Source organism: Tenrec ecaudatus, chromosome 17 (genome assembly GCF_050624435.1).
Source record: "Tenrec ecaudatus isolate mTenEca1 chromosome 17, mTenEca1.hap1, whole genome shotgun sequence".
Classification (NCBI taxonomy): domain Eukaryota; kingdom Metazoa; phylum Chordata; class Mammalia; order Afrosoricida; family Tenrecidae; genus Tenrec; species Tenrec ecaudatus.
This window is the reverse complement of record NC_134546.1, coordinates 64707723-64725577: the sequence shown is the minus strand read 5'-3', so window position 1 is coordinate 64725577 and position 17855 is coordinate 64707723. Positions and strand designations below refer to the sequence as shown.

Here is a 17855-nt window from a genome sequence, read left to right as displayed (position 1 = left end):
AGTGAGGGGTGGAGACCCAAGGCCCATCAGTAGACAACTGGACATCCCTTTGCAGGATGGTCATGGGGAAGAGAGGAGCCAGTCAGGGTGCAGGTAGCAACGATGAAACATACAACTTTCCTCTAGTTGCTAAATGCTTCCTCCCTTCCACTATCATGATCCCAACTCTACCTTACAAACCAATCTAGACCAGAGGATGCACACTGGTAAAGGTAGGACCTAGAAACACCGGGAATCCAGGACAGAACCCTTCAGGACCAGTGGTGAGAGTGGCGGTACTGGGAGGGTGGAGGGAGGGTGGGGTAGAAAAGGGGAACCGATTACAGGGATCTACATATAACCCCCTCCCTGGAGGACAGACAACAGGAAAGTGGGTGAAGGGAGATGTCAGACAGTGTAAGACATGACAAAATAATAAGTATTTATAAATTATCAAGGGTTTGTAAGGGAGGGGGGTGGGAAGGGAGGGGGAAAATGAGGAGCTGATACCAAGGGCTCAAGCAGAAAGCAAATGTTTGGAGAATGATGATGGCAACAAATGTACAAATGTGCTTCACACATGGATGTATGTATGGATTGTGATAAGAGTTGTACGAGCCCCCAATAAAATATTTTTTCAAAAAAGAACATCTACTATATAAAAATCTAATAAGTGTATAACATTTTAAAAGTTTTTAAAATATGAAATAAAGGGGCTCACGTTAAACAAATTAAAAATTACAGTCAAGGCAAAAGAGGAAGTAAACAGTAATCTCACTACTCATCACTGTTAATAATTTATGGGTTGTTTTAATTTTGTCCTGTATTTGTACAAATGCATTTAAACTTTAGCTTAATGCAGGCTTATAAAGTATACAGAAGAGACATTCCATGACCCTGACCCCTCCTCAATAACTGTTTCCTTTGAAATATTATGAAGAATTTCTCACTTGGGGCTGGCAGTCCTCCACTGGATCGTTTATATTTGCTCTCCTTTAAAATGGATGTGATTTTATACAAATGACGGAAACCTGTTTTGCATTCTGAGGCAAAAATAAACTCAATTTCATCTTCATGACTTTGTGGAAAAACATAGAAGATGTCATGAATCTGTAAAAGGAAGAGATTATTTAACATACATTTCTATTACTAAATACTAAATATTCAGTTAAGTATCGGTGTGCAACTGTTGCAGGGAGTGTCCACGGCTGTAGCTCCCTGCGGGAGAAGCAAGCCTGGTTTTTCTCCCACGGAACAGCTGGGGCCTTTGAACTGCGACCATATCGTTAACGACCACCAAGGATCCTCTAAGTTAAGCAAGAAAAATGGCTTCATAAACGTACTTAGAAATATTAATCATGTAACCATGGTATGGTTACAATTCAGATTTTTGCTTGGACTTTTTAGATTATCTTATTTTAGCTAAAGATTTCACCAATGAGAAATAAATATTTCCAAGCGGAGAAAAAGAAAGATACAACCAGAAGTATTTCCTTATTCACCATCTCTGCAACCTGTGGAAACAGGGAGTAATTCTATTGTAGAAATGATGAGGGAAAAAATGTTCTTGACCTTTTCCTAGAGAAACAGTCTCTGTATTACATCATTCTCTGTTAAATTGGCATACTTTGGTACACAGTTTGTTATTTAAAAGCAAAAGTCTCTTCTAGATACTTTGATTTGAAGTTGTCTCAGAAGCGCCGATGAAGAGGTTCTATATTCAATATCTGTTATTGCCAGGTTCAATGACAAATTTGCAGGCAGAATCTACTTTCGATTGACAAACCAGTTCATTCTGAAACCAACATTCTGGCTTGAAATATTCTAAGGAAATACCATTCATGGTTCCTCTGATTAAAAATTTTTCATTTTGATCATTTGCTTTAAAACGGAATTTGCTTTAATATTCTGAGAAGACATTTAACTAAGGACAGGGAAAGAACTCATACATTTATCCAGATGTCTGTGGTTTCTTCATATATAATCAGTGGCGTCACAGAGTCAGGCACAGACTCAATGAGTCTCTGACGTTCCAGGGCGTCATCTTCTACTGGGATGAATAATTCAGGTGAGATCAGCACTATCTGCAGGCGAGTTTGGGAGCGATCTAGTAGGATGGACCAAGCACTATTTACACAAATAAAAGAGAAGTACCAGAAATAAAGCAAAATCTCAGAAAGCAAACAACACTTTTCAACTCCCTCCTCTAACACTAATTCTTTTTTTCATCACCATTAAGAAACAGCTTTAGTATGTACTAAATTATCACTTTCAGAGCTAATGAAAATGCACTTCCTTGAAAAAAATTTATTTGAAAAGTTTTCGGGGTTTTCTCCCCCACCAGACACAGTGTGGGAGTTGCACCCGATCTGATCCCGCCACACCATGGCAAAGCACTGGAGGAGTGCAGCGGAATAGCAAGGGGATGGAGCGACGAGGTCCCCAGGGAATGCTGAAAGTGGACTTTGGGGCCAGGGCGTGGTGCCCCAACAGACTGGACTGGAAAACAGTCTTAAAGGCCAACAAACAGTCGTTGAACTAACGACAAGCTTTTCTTTCTTATTGTGTTTTGTTTTTTTGTCATTGGTTTGTTGTTTTGTTGCATATTGTTGCTTGGTTTTGCTCTGTCTTGTTTTTGTGCATGCTATTATCTCCACAGGTCTGTCTAAATAAAATAGGCTAGATGAACAATCTGGAGGAGAAAGCAATGGGAACGTCAGTTCCGGGGGGACATGGGAGAGGTTTAAGTGGGGGAAAAGGTCAAAGGAAATAGAGGAAAGAGCTGGGAGGCAAAGGGCACTTATAGAGGTCTAGATAAAGATGTGTACATATGCAAGTATATTTATATATGAAGATGAGGAAATTGATCTATGTGCATATATTTATAGGTTTAGTATTAAGGTAGCAGAAGGACATTGGGCCTCCACTCAAGTACTCCCTCAATGCAAGAATACTTTCTTCTATTAAATTGGCATTCTATGATGCTTACCTTCCCCATACAACTGCTGAAGACAAAGCGGGTAAATAAGCAAATGTGGTGAAGAAAGCTGATAGTGCCCGGCTATCAAATGATAAGAGTGTCTGGGGTCTTAAAGGTTTGAAGGTAAAAAAGCAGCCATCTAGCTCAGAAACAACAAAGCCCACATGGAAGAAGCACACCAGCCTGTGTGATCACAAGGTGCTGAAGGGATCAGTTATCAGGTATCAAAGAACAAAAGATCATATCACCATGTGCTCACCTCCATGATACGATCGCTGAAGATAAATGGGTGCATAAGAAAAAATGGCGAAGAAAGCTGATGGTTCCCAACTATCAAAAGATACAGGTCTGCGGTCTTAAAGACTTGAAGGTAAACAAGCGGCCATCTAGCTCAGAAGCAACAAAGCCCACATGGAAGGAGCACACCAGCCTGTGCGATCATGAAGTGTCGAAGGGATCAGGTATGAGGCATCATCAGAACAAAAAAATCTTATCATAGTGAATGAAGGGGGAGTGCGGAGTGGAGACCCAAAGCCCATTTGTAGGCCACTGGACATTCCCTTACAGAAGGGTCTCGGGAGGAGATGAGCCAGTCAGGGTACGATGTAGCAACGATAAAAAATACAACTTTCCTCTAGTTCCTAAATGCTTCCCCACCCCCCCACCCCCGCCCGCACTATCACGATCCCAATTCTGCCTTGAAAGTCTGGCTAGCCCAGAGGATGTACACTGGTACAGACAGGAACTGGAAACACAGGGAATCCAGGAAGGATGATCCCTTCAGGACCAGTGGTGTGAGTGGCGATACTGGGAGGGTACTGGGAAAGTGGGTTGGAAAGGGGGAACTGATTACAAGGATCTACATGTTACCTCATCCCTGGGGTGATGGACAACAGAAAAGTGGGTGAAGAGAGACATCGGACAGGGCAAGATGACAAAATAATAATTTATAAGTTATCAAGTGTTCACGAGGGAGGGAGGAGTGGGGAGGGAAGGGAAAAAATGAGCAGCTGAAGCCAGGGGCTTAAATGGAGAGCAAATATTTTGAGAATGATGAGGGCAATGAATGTACAAATGTGCTTTACACAATTGATGTCTGTATGGATTTGATAAGAGCTGTACGAGACCCTAAAAAATGATTTTAAATAAAAAAGAAAGAAAAGTTTTTATTTAAAGTACAGTGTTCAAATGTCTAAAACCACAGGTGGCCTTTGGAACGGCTTTCTTCCTTTGTGCTCACTCAGTGCTAGGCCCTAGGTGCCAGTCCCATGAACATTCGAGTCAAGAACTGCACATCATCAGCCAGTCGTACTTCCACTCAAACTATACAAGGAAACACACATTCTTAACAATAAAAATTAAATAAAATATAACCACAAATAACAAAACTGTGACGGCTAAGCAAAATAAATAAGAGCTAATGCTCATAGAATTACAAATCCACAAATCTACTTAGCTCAGGAAAAAATCCCAGGTGCAGAAGTAACATACTGCAAATTTACATGTGAAGGCAGCTCCAAGTGCAGGGCACTCCTATGAGCACAGACACTCTACATGCCTGCCTCTTGAACCAGTGGTAAGGAGGTGACGCTCTAACATACGCACTATTGTCCCTCTGGTGTCCATCCAGCTCTGGTAATATACTCCACTCCTTCAAACAGAATCTCAAAAGGCTGAATGAGTTCCTTATCTATGACCTCTACAATCTATTTTAAAAAAACAAAAAGGAAAAAGAAAAGGAATCTAGTTAACATGAGTAGCAAGACAAGCTATTATCTGTAACCGATACATTTTTAGACCTAGTTTAAAAAGGCATGTATGATACAGCAAAACTGGAGTTAAATTGAGCTACCTAGATAGTTGCCCTTATGCCTAAAAAAATTTGTAAATAGTCAACACAGCCTAAATGTTTTTCATGAGTTTATAAAAAAAGAATCTTTGCTAAGAACTGGAAAATCAAGTTTCCATCACTTTAACGTCTAGTATCTAAAAAAAAAAAAATGCCAGTGTTCAATTTCCTTATATCTTAGCCTAAAATATGTTCTTGTAATGTATTAATGAAATAGCTCTTGATAAGTAAACTTTTTTCTTTGAAAGTCTATCAGAGAATGTGGCTAGACTTTATATTCATGCTTATAAACATCTAACTTCCAAATGGAAAAGAACACGATGAGAAATACAGGATATTCAATGCACCTCACACCTATCTAACACAGAAGGTAATGCACCAGTCAATAACCACAATACACAAAAAAGGACAAATCAAAAAGTATTACTAATAGTATTCCAGTTTATGTTAACAAAACATTTAAAAAAACATATTTAAGCATGTCTCTTCGAAACATGTCTTTTCGAACAGCAGATGGCTGGAGACAAGCTCTCTCAGTTATACACTTGTCTGAGACTCCTCGGGGTGCCTTCAAGTACATGCCACTCAAAATAATGCCTTCTGAGGGGGATCTGCTGATCATGTTAAATGCTAAGGCAAAAAGTTAGCCCAGTAGGGTTATGGCGACCGTTTTTGGAGATTTCAAATGGGTAACCTTGATAAATTTTCTCAAAGGATACAGGATGATCACAGGGGCTCGTTATAAAGAAGTTTTAAGAAAACCAACAACTGCATTGGTGAGAAAAAGGCCAAGAAAATTGTGCCAATGACATTTTTCCCACCATGACAATGGACCTGCTCATTCTTTATAACAAGACATGTTCTAAGTCCTAAAAGAATTTCACTGGAAAGTCTTACTGCATGCACCCTACAGCCCTGATCTTGCTCCTTCAGACTTATTTTTGTTCCCCCAAATCAATGAGCACTTTAAAGAGCATGATTTTAAGTCCCTCGAGGACTTGATGCAGTATAGAAAATTACCGAATTCTTTGGGAAAAGGTTAGAGGTAAAAACACTGCCTCAGCAGTGTATACAGTTGTATGTGTGGACAAACAACAGTGGCAAGCAAGATTCTGTCGTAACCCTTGTGTGTGTGTGTGTGTGTGTGTGAGTGTGTGTGTGTGCGTGTGTGAGTGTGTGTGTGTGTGAGTGTGTGTGTGTGCGTGTGTGAGTGTGTGTGTGAGTGTGTGTGTGTGAGTGTGTGAGTGTGTGTGTGTGAGTGTGTGTGAGTGTGTGTGTGTGAGAGTGTGTGTGTGTGAGTGTGTGTGTGAGTGTGTGTGTGAGTGTGTGTGTGTGTGTGAGTGAATGTGTGTGTGTGAGTGTGTGTGTGTGAGTGTGTGTGTGTGAGTGTGAGTGTGTGTGAGTGTGTGTGTGAGTGTGTGAGTGTGTGTGTGTGAGTGTGTGTGTGTGTGTGTGTGTTAAAAAGTGATCTGGAGAATTAACAAGGCAAACAAGAGCCACTGGAATGGAGTGGCGCATCTGCACACCACATTCTCGTCATGAGGAACAAGAGGACGTTTTTAAAGTAGAAACCTAGGTCATTCTAAAACCATGAACCACAGCTGTCTCAGCAAAATCACCGACTTAAAAAAAAGAAAGTGTATCTCAGGCCCTAATAGAATTAGTCAAACGACAGACAACATCAGCTCCACATTCTACACTTACCCTTCCTGCAGCATCAATCATTATCTCCGACATCTTAAAAGTGACTTTCGGGTTTGGAGTGCCTTTATAAAGAGACATAAATGAATAGTAACCTATCTACAAAATCACTGAAATTAATTTAGCCACATTACTCATTTATACCCTTAGGTCATAAATATTGTATATGTTAGGCCTTTGCTCAGCAATATTCTCAGATCAGAATCTCCGATTTATACATTAATGTATAAACCCAAGCGAGACCCATTGCTAATTAGTTAATTCCAACTCACAGCTCCAACTCAAAAAAGGAAGATAAGACATATGTAGACTACTGTTCACTGAGGCACTATTGACAGTAAGAATAAAGTCCTCATGTACGCCCCAACATGGATGAGCCCTGAAGACGTTATGCTGAGTGAAGTCAAGCACAAAAAGACAAATACTGTATGATACCACTTATATGAAATAAATGAATATAGGGAAAACAAAAGTATTTATTGGTTACCAAGGGTATATGAAGAGAGAAGCCATTTTTCATTAAGACTACAAATGAGCAATATTGTCTATACTTTTAGATGACTGCAGAGAATCTTGTTTGGAAAGAGGAAATGAGTGAATGAGAATGCCAATGGATTACTGTACCTGTTTTAGGATAACGGAATGAATCTGCCCTCCTTGTTTCCAACATAGGGGATGTAACATGAATAATTTCCACCTCAGATTCATCATTTTCTTCATACAAGATTCTAAGAATTTTGCCACCACTAGGACCTTCAAAGGAAATTAGATATTGAAGATTTAGAAGAATTACTCCAAAAAGTAATCCTAACCAACCATTTTCTTTAGTATTAGATTTCCTATGGTGAAATAATAATTCATGTATAAAATTTGTACCTTTTTATATGAAAACTTAAGTAGCCTTTTCAGAAGCATGAGTTACTTACTGCCAAGTGACTTTTACTAGTTAAAAGTTATTCTCTCGGGGGGAGCGGGGAGGGAGGGGGAGGGAAAAAAAAGGAAAATGAGCTGATTCCAGGAACCCAAGCGGAAGGTGAATTTTGAGAATGATGAGGGCAACGAATGTATAAGTGTGCTTTACTCAATTGATGTATGTGTGGATTGTAATAAGAGTTATAGGAGCCCGAATAAAATGATTTTTTAAAAAGTTATTCTCTCTAGAGAGCAAAAACTGAAGACAGAATATGTATACATAAATATTTAAACCAGTTGTTTAAATGGTTTCTCTATTCCTGTTGAAGTCCTGTTCTAACAAATACAACTATAGCAAAATTGTATGTCTTCAAGTGTCCAAGTTAAAGCCATGTCTTAAAATATATATTTTTGAAGGATATGAAGTGTTCACATAGCTAATTATAATCCATTAGTTGGCTATGAAATCTATCAAGAAGTCCTAATTAGAATAAAAATTTAATCAGTAAAATATATATTATAGGGTGCATAAGCAAATGTGGTGAAGAAAGCTGATGGTGCCCGGCTATCAAAGGAGATAGCGTCTGGAGTCTTAAAGGCTTGAAGATAAACAAGCGGCCATCTAGCTCAGAAGCAACAAAGGCCACTTGGAAGAAGCACATCAGTCTGTGTGATCATGAGGTGTCAAAGGGATCAGGTATAAGGCATCAGCAGAACAAAAAATCATATCATTGTGAATGAGTGGAGAGTGTGGAGTAGAGGTCCAAAGCCCATTTGTAGGCCACTGGACATCCCTTTACAGAAGGGTCTTGGGGAGGAGATGAGTCAGTCAGGATGTGATGTAGCAATCATGAAACAAACAACTTTCCTCTAGTTCCTAAATGCTTCCTCCCCACCCCCCACCCCCACTATCATGATCCCAATTCTACCTTACAAATATGGCTAGACCAGAGGATGTACACTGGTACAGATAGGAACTGGAAACACAGGGAATCCAGGACAGATGATCCCTTCAGGACCAGTGGTGAGAGTGGCGATACTGGGAGAGTCTTAGGAGGGTGGGTTGGAAAGGGGGAACGGATTACAAGGATCTACATGTGACCTCCTCACTGGGGAAGAGACAACAGAAATATGGGTGAACGAAGACGTCGGACAGGGCAAGATATGACAAAATAACAATTCATAAATTATCAACGGTTCATGAGTGAAGGGGGTATGGGGAGGGAGGGGAAAAATGAGGACCTGATGCAAGGGGCTTAAGTGGAGAGCAAATGTTTTGAGAATGATGAGGGGAGGGCAATGGATGTACAAATGTGCTTGACACAATGGACGGATGTGTGGATTGTGATAAGAGTTGTATGAACCCCTAATAAAATGATAATAAAATAAAATAAATAAAAACTGAATAAAAAAAGAAATATATATGTATGGTCATAATGTTAAACAAATCCTACTGGATCGTGGGCAAAAAGTTTGAAAGGCAGAGTTTAAGAGAGCTGACTTTCAAGCTCTTTAAGCAGTGAAGTGCCTATAATTCACCGAGGAGGAATCTGCTCCATTTTCTCGTATCCATTCATGCAGTGACTTGGCCACCTGTCCGTGTGGACTTTCAAGCTCAATCATATGCTTTTATATGAACTTATTCAAGTATGATACTTTTAATTTTGTCTCCAGTGTTGACCCCAACATTATCAAGACCAACTTCAACATGGAAAATTGGCAAAGGAAGATGAGGAATCTAAGGCACTAGAGCAGAGGATAAATGTTTCACCAGATGATAGTGGGCTGTAGTTCGCATACTCCAGGTAACTCCTGTTAGGATACACTCCTCAACAATTTTAGAATCCATTATCCAAAACACAGAATCTATGGCTTAATCAATTGGTAGTTAAATCTCATGATATTTTAAACGAAGCCCCTTACCTGATTCAGCTTCTGGACACCACCAGTAACCAGAGTATCGATCAAATTCCTCCTGAAGGACAAAGGTGGCAACTCCAGCTGACCTCGGATCATCTTCTATGTTGGCTAGCTCTAGACAAACAAGAAAGGGAGATTATATAGAAAGCTATCTTTTCAGAGATTCAAAGCAGTAATGAGTTTATTTTTAAATTTAAGTATTTATAAAATTTCTTGTGGAAAACTAAAGTGATATTTAAACAGAATCTAGCTGCTTGGATTGTTTGTCTACTTATGTCTTGTTCTGATAAATAAAAGTTTGCCAAACTTTTCTTATCTGAGACGTAACTGTAACACAATGTGGACTGTGGGGACATGAGGATTAAGTTCAACTCTGCAATCACCCAATCTCGCTCTGCTGCAGAATTCTACTTGAAAATGGGGATAATAGCCAACCTAGTAAGGGCACTGTGAATACGAAGTCAATTAATTCACACAATACAAAAATGAAGTCTAAGCCACAGTACATATTCCATTGTCATTAGTTATTTTGTTGTTTAGCTAGAATCATGGAAAACATAATTAAGTAAAGGGTCAAGTGTCTCAAAATTCTTCTGTACAGAGAAGTAAATCTTTAGACCTAAACAACTGCTCTTCTTGCCTACTCAGCCAGAACAGTTTAGCTTGTAGCTTTTAGTTTTGGGGTTTTTTTGCCCTTAAATTTTCAGCAAATCATCTGAAAGCCGTTTTTTTTTTTAAATTAAGATTTTGTGTCCCAGGAAAATGCTTACAATACTTGAATGAAAAGGACTCCAGGCTATGTTCTCTGTATTTACAAAAATGCTGTGTACACTTCTTAAGCGCTGAGCTGTCAATCAAAGCACTACCTGTGCTTCTCTCCAAGTAGAATCACAGCAAGGTACTCTTTCTCAAATGCTGCGCAATTTACGATTCTTTTGTAATTTACAACTCTTAGTTTGCCAAAGGCATACATAATTTCATATTCACATCTCTATCAAGGCCGAACACTTAAAAAAAAAAAAAAAGACAGAAAACTTTCAGCAACTTTGAACATTGCTTTTGGTAAAAGGTTATTCAGAGATAACAGGGTTATTTTTGAGATTTATTAGTGTGACAGCATCAGTAGACATGCACCACATTCTTACTTATCTACTATCTTGTTTTCTTTCATGTACAATGAAAATAATAGTAAAAAATCCACCACCCTGATATTTTGTGAATTAATGATGGATATCTAGAAGTAAGATATAAGATATGTGGTGATCGGGCAGAGGAAGTACTGTTTTTGTCTCCACAGGAAAGGAAGAGGGACCAGACCTCAACCTGGTACACCAAGTCTTGAGGGCAACATACTGGCATGGAGCAGTTATCTAAGAGAGGTCTGCGAGGCCAGGTCAGCCCCTATCCCAGCTACATTAAACCTCCCTCCCCAGAAGAATGAGAGAGACAGACAGAGAGAGAGAAAGAACAGCATCCTGGCCTACCAAGCTTCCAGGACTACATTCCGACTCGAAGCAGCCAAAGCTGAGAGGACCATAGGGTTGGCCTCACCACAAGACATGCCCATACTGACCCACAGCACTACAGGGTGCAGCACTGGAGACACATTGCAGGAATTGTGCACAATCTGACCGCCCTCCCTGCCACACACACACCAGGGTGTAACACAAAGGGAGTGTAACAGAGAAGCAAGATCAAAGTAACAAAGGCCCCGAGGAATTCTGAAAATAGACTTTGGACTGGAGGCAGGGCTTGGCAGTGTATAAGACCCGGTAGAAAAACATTCATAAGGGTCAGCAGACAGACCTGGAACTATTCATAGGCTATTGTTTTATTTTTCTTGATGTCTATCTATATAAAATATGTCGGATAAACAATTACAAGGAGAAAATAACGGGACCAATGATTCCGGGGAGAGGAGGTGGGGGAAAAGAAGGGGACTGTCAATAAACTCAGGGAACAACAAGAGATCTAAAACCAATGGCCAAGAGGGCATAAAATGTCTGGTTGGGGGTTCAATTAAATGCAATGTAGCCAAGAGGAAGTATAGAGTCCAATGAAGAAGGAGCATGATAGGACAGAAGGAAAATGAGAGAACTAGGAGGCAAAAGACATTGATAAAGGTATAGACTTAGGCATGTACATATGTAAATAAATTAATATACAACAATAGGGATATCAGTCTGTGCACATATATTTATAGGCTAAGTATTAAGGTGGACATTGGGCCTCCACTCAAGTCCTCCCTCAACGCAAGAACACACTGTTCTAATAACCTGGTATTCTGTGCTGCTCACCTTCCCAACATGATCGCTGAAGACAAAATGTGTGCATAAGCAAATATGATGAAGAAAGCTGATGGTGCCTGGCTATTACAAGATACAGCATCTGGGGTCTTAAAGGCTTGAAGATAAACAAGTGACCATCTAGCAGGGAAGCAAGAAAACTCACATGGAAGAGGCACACCAACCCGTATGATCATGAGGTGTCAATGGGACCTGGTAGCAGTCATCAGAAGACCCAAAATAAACCACCATTTTGATGCAAACCAGAGGGGTCAGAGTGGAGACCCAAAGCCCATGTGCAGACAATTGGACATCCACTTAACAGAAGGGTCATAGGAAGAGACAAGCCAGCCAGGGTGCAGTATAGCACCAGGTAAACATACAACATTCCTCTAGTTCTTTAATGCTTCTTCCCGACCACAATTATGATCCCAGCTCTATCTTACAAATCTGGCTACACCGGAGCATGTACACTGGTAGAGATAAGAGCTCTCAACACACAAAATCCAGGACATATAAACCCCTCAGGACCAATAATGAGAATAGTGATACCATGAGAGGAGGGGGGAGGTGGCGGGGAAGGGGAGAATGGGGGCACCAATCAAAATGATCAACGTAAAACCCCACCCCACCAGGGGAATGAACAACAGAAATGTGGGTGAAGGGAGACAGACAGTGGATGGTATAAAATATGAAAACAAAAATAATTTATAAATTATCAAAGGTTCACGAGGGTGAGAGGGAGGAGGAAAAAAGAGGAACTGATACCAAGGGCTCAGTAGAAAGAAAATGTTCTGGAGATGATGATAGTAACATATGTACAGATGTGCTTGATACAACTGATGTATGGACTGTTATAAAGACCCTAAAGACACCCCAATAAAATGATTAAAATTTTAAAAGTTAAAAATTTTTTTTTTAAGTTTTGCAGCTGTGATGGTAATGGTTATGTGTCATTTTGGCTGGGCCACAATTCTCAATGGCTTGGCAGTTATATGGTGACATAATTTGGAAGCTATATAATGATGTGATTTATCAATTATGTAATGTTGTGCTCCATTTTGTGATGTGGTCATATTCCACTTTCCCACAACACCAATTTCACCAACAACCTGGACTCTTCAACAGGTCCACAAGTGAGAAGAGAGTATTATTCTGATGTATCTGATCAGTTTCCAGAATTGGGCTATTTATTATTTACTATCTGTACAGATGCCATCATGAGCGTTCACATACAAGGATTTTCTGGATATGTGTTTTTATTTTTGTTGAATAAAATACCTAGGAGTGGAAACACTGGGTAGTATGGTAAAGGCTATGTTTAACCTGATAAAAATCTGCCAGTTTTCCAAAGTGGCTTATTTTACTTCTAAGAGCAATGTGTGAATTCTCTACCATTTGATGTTTTTAGCTAGTCAAGTGGGTGCGTACTAATAATTTTTATACTCTAATTACTATTTTTGCTCCAAAAGTTCATGAAAAAAATAATGGATCCTTTCCATGAACTTTTTAAAGCTCCCTCATATTTCCTGTGTTGTATGAAATGAATGTGCAGTTCAAACCCCAAATCCCTACGCCAAACTTTTGAGTCTACAATGTTTGGAATTCAGAATTCTGAGGGCTTTACATATATTATTCATCCACCATGTATTAGGCAACATCTCCAGCAGAGGAATCATACACCGTGTAATCAAATACCCTGACCCTCTTACAGCAACTTATGGCAGGCACACTGAGTTTATAAATACCGTCAGGGCAAGTCAGGCCACATTTTGCCACCACTAAGATTTTATACTGAACTAATGGAAAACTTCTCTAAGCGCTTTAATTTTGGAATTAACCACAGAGCCAAAACCAGCTAAGAATTTAAAATATAAATACCACCAGCTTGTTTCCATGGTAAAGTGCATGCAAAAGCAAAATAAATTTCAAAATAATTTTCTTCAGGAACATATATTTAAAGAACCATAAATTACCGTTATGCACATAGGTGAGCCTTCTCTCTTCTCTGGTTACAATGTTGGATATCCAAATATCATTGCTGTGTATAAAAGCAATCCAGTCTGGATCAGCAGGGCATAATTTTGGGTCCATCCGTATATTAGGACAACTAGTCTCCACTAAATTGGGTCGTAAGGGTTGTTGCTAGAGAAGTAAAAAACATTTTAAGGCAAGTATAAGGTAATGTACACGTTTGTTAGCATGCTTTCCAAAGGACCATTTCAAGGTAAATGCCAACTATTACAACCATTCCCCAGAAAAACATATGCTTTCAAATACCTAACTTATAAGGACTTTTATATTTCATTATGAATTAGAATGCCAAAGTTAACAGACGAGGAAAGAAAGACTGAGCCATTTTATTGCCTGAATTTGTTCAAAGAGGTAATTTTATCTACTTGATATTATTTATTACATATTTACAATTTTACAGATTTACAATGTAGTTTACCCATAAAAATAAAATAAAGCCAGAATCATCACCACTATATTTTAAAAAGTTCTAATAGTAGCACATAAAGAACTGCATGGAATTAATCAAATATTTAAAATCCACCATAACATTTAACTTTGAAGGTAACAAAACATGAATTGCCTTGTGCTAATAATAGCTTAATAAAACCCACAGCATTTACACAAAATAAATGTGAATTAATGTATTTTATAGTCTTTTTAAAAAAATCATTTTATTAGGGGCTCATCCAAATCTTTTCACAATCCGTACATACGCATCATTTGTGTCCAGCACATTCGTACATATGTTGCCATCATCATTTATAGTCTTCTTGTATTAGCTTGGTTAGCATTTAAAATGTTGTATGTTAATACTATTAGAAGCGCTAACCATTTAAAAAATTGGAAATATTCCTATTCCTACTAAATTTCTTTAGTTGTTGGGAAAACATTTTTTTTTTTGTGTTTGCTTATTAATTACCTTACTGATTTGGTTGGAAAAAAAAAAAACCCTTTATTATCCGAAAAAATATCTCACAAGCAGGATCTTTCAAACTGAAGAAGAGTCCATGGGCAGTACACAGGGTTCAGCCATCTACCAGGCAGAAGGTTGGTGGTTTGAAACCCCCAAAGGTTACCTTGGAAGGGAGAACTGCCAAGTCTTGAAACCCCCGTGAGACAGTTCCCTGCACACATGGGGTCACCGTGAGCTCTGCACCATGGGGTCAACTCAGTGGTAACTAAGCACCACCCACACCAACTTACTGTAAATCCTTGTGGCCCTCCATCTTTCACATGGTAAATTCCACTGCCAGCTTGAAACAGAAATGTCCCACTTTCTTGGTGATAATCATAAGAAGCAATCCCAACTGTTCCGATACGTTTTCTTTCTCTTAATAGTTCTTCTTCCCGAGAATACATTCCATAGTCCAGTGTTGCCTAATACAAAAAGAGTGGTCATGTACTCCAAGTTTCTGAAAGTTTAGGAGGTTAAAATATGAGACTCCCATGGAACACTGATAAAATCCACCCAGTTTTATAAATATTTACACATAAATATGTATTTTGTTATCGTTATTAATATTGAATTCCATGCATGCACATTTGTGTCTGTGTAGGTTCCACTAGCAAGAATCACAAATCTACTGGACAGAATCTCATATACTTTTTATTAGTTGACCTTTTTGTTTAACTACCTCTGCTGACTTTGCATTGAAGCCAAGAGTAAGTTTGAGTATGTGGTTATGTTTGAGTATCTCCCCTTTCTCCCCCAACGTCACAGCTTGATCTGTATTTAATAGTCTCAATACTTTACAATCCAGACACAAAAAAAATTCAGAGCTAAGAAATAAACCTTCACAAGGCGACTCTAAATTTAATAACTTTGTGATGAAAATTTTATTATTTGAAAGAATAAACAAGTAAGATGAGAAAAAGAACCCTGAAAGATCAACTGCCAAGAACAAGGCTAGAATTACCAGATATTAAAAGATTAAAATATTTAATCTTTGTAATAAAATAACACTCTTAAATAAACCAAGAACAAAACATCAGGTCCAAGACAGAAAATTAAATATAGAAATGCACTGTTCAAACCCCCAAAAAACAGAAAGGTAGGAAAATGAGAGGACTTTAAAAATCAGTGATGCTGTAATTACCATAAAGCCAAATACAAAAAGATAAAACTGGATCTACTTTCACACACTCCAAATATTTCAGATATAGAAACACTTAAAATGAAACCAACATCTGTTTCCAGCCAAGATGCACTAACAAGAACTGGAAGACTTCCCGAATTTACGAGATGTAGCTATAGCTGAGTCTGCAGGAAGACCAGAGAGCTAAGGTTTGCAGAATTAAGTAATGATGAGAAGAGAGCTAACTCAGAGAGAACTCCAGACAGGAGGTCCCCCTCAAGTGCATGTATATGAGGAAGCCACTGGAGGACAAGTGAGGATCTACCCTGAAAGATCTGGGGGAAAGAGAACTATTTTCACACAGGACTGGATAACAGCAATACCGGTTCTCAAGCCAGACTGGAAATCTCTTTATTCGATGGGCACTGGGTAGGGTGCCCTGGTGGGTGTTATGTTAGGCTGATAACCACAAGGGCAGCAGTTGGGACCCAGCAGCTGCTCCCCAGGAGAAAGTTGAGTCTGTCTGCTGCCATAACAACTTAGAGCCTTGAAACTCACAAGGGTAGTTTTGGAGCACTTCTACTCTGTCCTATGAGTTGGAATCTACTCGAAGACAGTGAGTTTGATTTTTGAGTTTTGCCTTGATAGAATAAACATGACTCTGACCCAGCTTAACAAACCTTAAAAACAGGGACCCCAAAGGGTCAAATTACTTTCAAATAACATAGTAATATCCCAGAACAAACCTTAAGAATATTCACAGGAATAAATGTTAACAAATTGAACAAGATTAAATAAACTCAAACTCACTTCCATTGAGTCCACTCTGACTCAAAGGGACCCTATAGGGCAGACCAGAACTACCTCTGTGGGTTTCTCAGACTATAATGGTTTACAGAAGTAGAAAGCCTCATCTTTTCCCCAAGGAGCAGCTGGTGGTTTCAAATTGCTGAACTTGTGGTTTGCAGTCTAGCACATAACTCACTATAGAATCTAAGGGGAAAAAAAACTAAGAGAAAAGACCATACAGGCAAAGGAATGGGAAAATATAATCAATAATAAAAAAGGGAGGGAAAACATATCAAGCAACCCAAAACTGCTTTGATAAAATTAGTAGATAAAAACAGTAAAAATTATGACAGCTGTGTTTCATTGACTCAAAAAGTTGTGACTTGGAATACGTTGTTACGTTAACAACACCAAATAAAAAATAAAGACTACAGCTACAAAGTCTGAGATGAAAAATAAACAAGATGAAATTAATGGTGGATTAGACATAGCAGAAGAAAAGATCAGTGAATTTAAAGACACAGCAAAAGAAATTATCCAAAACAAAATGGAAAAAAAAAACTTTAAAAATTGAACAGAGCAACTTAAACAGAGTTGTGGGATAACTGACTTGCTTACATATAAATAATTAAGATGCTGAGAAGAGAGTAATTATGTAGTTGTTGAAATTAGGTTCTTTATTGTCAGAGGAAGAAGACTTATTTGTAAGATAAATACAGTTAAATAAAAATCTTAGAGGTCATAATTTAAATAAGATGTGTCAGTCAGATACTACATTTTAGCTGAACTTATTTAAGTTCAATTTGACACTTAACATTTCAAATATTCACACCAAAATAAATTAGTAAAATCCTCAAACAAACTCATTGCTCTTTAACTTGGATTCAGGGTGGTCCCCTTTTGTTACAGAGAGGAACTGGTCCACTAGGGTCTCCACAGGGGTTTCTGGCTTATCATCGTCATGGAAACAGACTGACAGTCCTATTGCCTACAGAGCTGACGGTAGGTCAGAACCTTCAACTTTTAGGTTGGCCCTTGATGGTAGACTGCTTGTACAACCCAGGGATCTCAATACACACTTTATTTCCTAGTTTGTTCACTGAAAAGACCTAGACACAATTACCAACCCAATAATAATAAGCATCCCTAACACCCAGATGATGGTCTCTTAATACCACTCTCTAGACTAAAGAACTGACTGATTCAGAGAACAGAGAGAAGGCAATGTAAAAAGTGAACATGGAGCATCATATCAAAAACTGAAACTATCAAGTGCCACCAGTCATGTCAAAGGATTCAACAAATTGAAGGGGCTCAAACTGGTCAAAAATAAAGCCATTTATACAGAT

The 17855-nt window shown here is 38.7% G+C and overlaps 1 protein-coding gene across 4 annotated transcripts in view; it reads right to left on the bottom strand.

Moving 5' to 3' along the window:
- Window positions 1-17855, bottom strand: part of DPP8 (dipeptidyl peptidase 8) — a 58031-nt gene that overhangs the window by 25643 nt on the left and 14533 nt on the right. For all 4 annotated transcript variants that reach the window (XM_075535905.1, XM_075535909.1, XM_075535908.1 and 1 more), the window contains exons 5-12: window positions 14846-15019; window positions 13603-13771; window positions 9345-9455; window positions 7134-7262; window positions 6513-6574; window positions 4565-4665; window positions 1929-2106; window positions 930-1089 (exon numbers count right to left, since the gene is read on the bottom strand). In XM_075535905.1, the coding sequence (XP_075392020.1) occupies window positions 930-1089; window positions 1929-2106; window positions 4565-4665; window positions 6513-6574; window positions 7134-7262; window positions 9345-9455; window positions 13603-13771; window positions 14846-15019 (1084 nt within the window). The remainder of the gene's footprint in view (window positions 1-929; window positions 1090-1928; window positions 2107-4564; window positions 4666-6512; window positions 6575-7133; window positions 7263-9344; window positions 9456-13602; window positions 13772-14845; window positions 15020-17855) is intronic.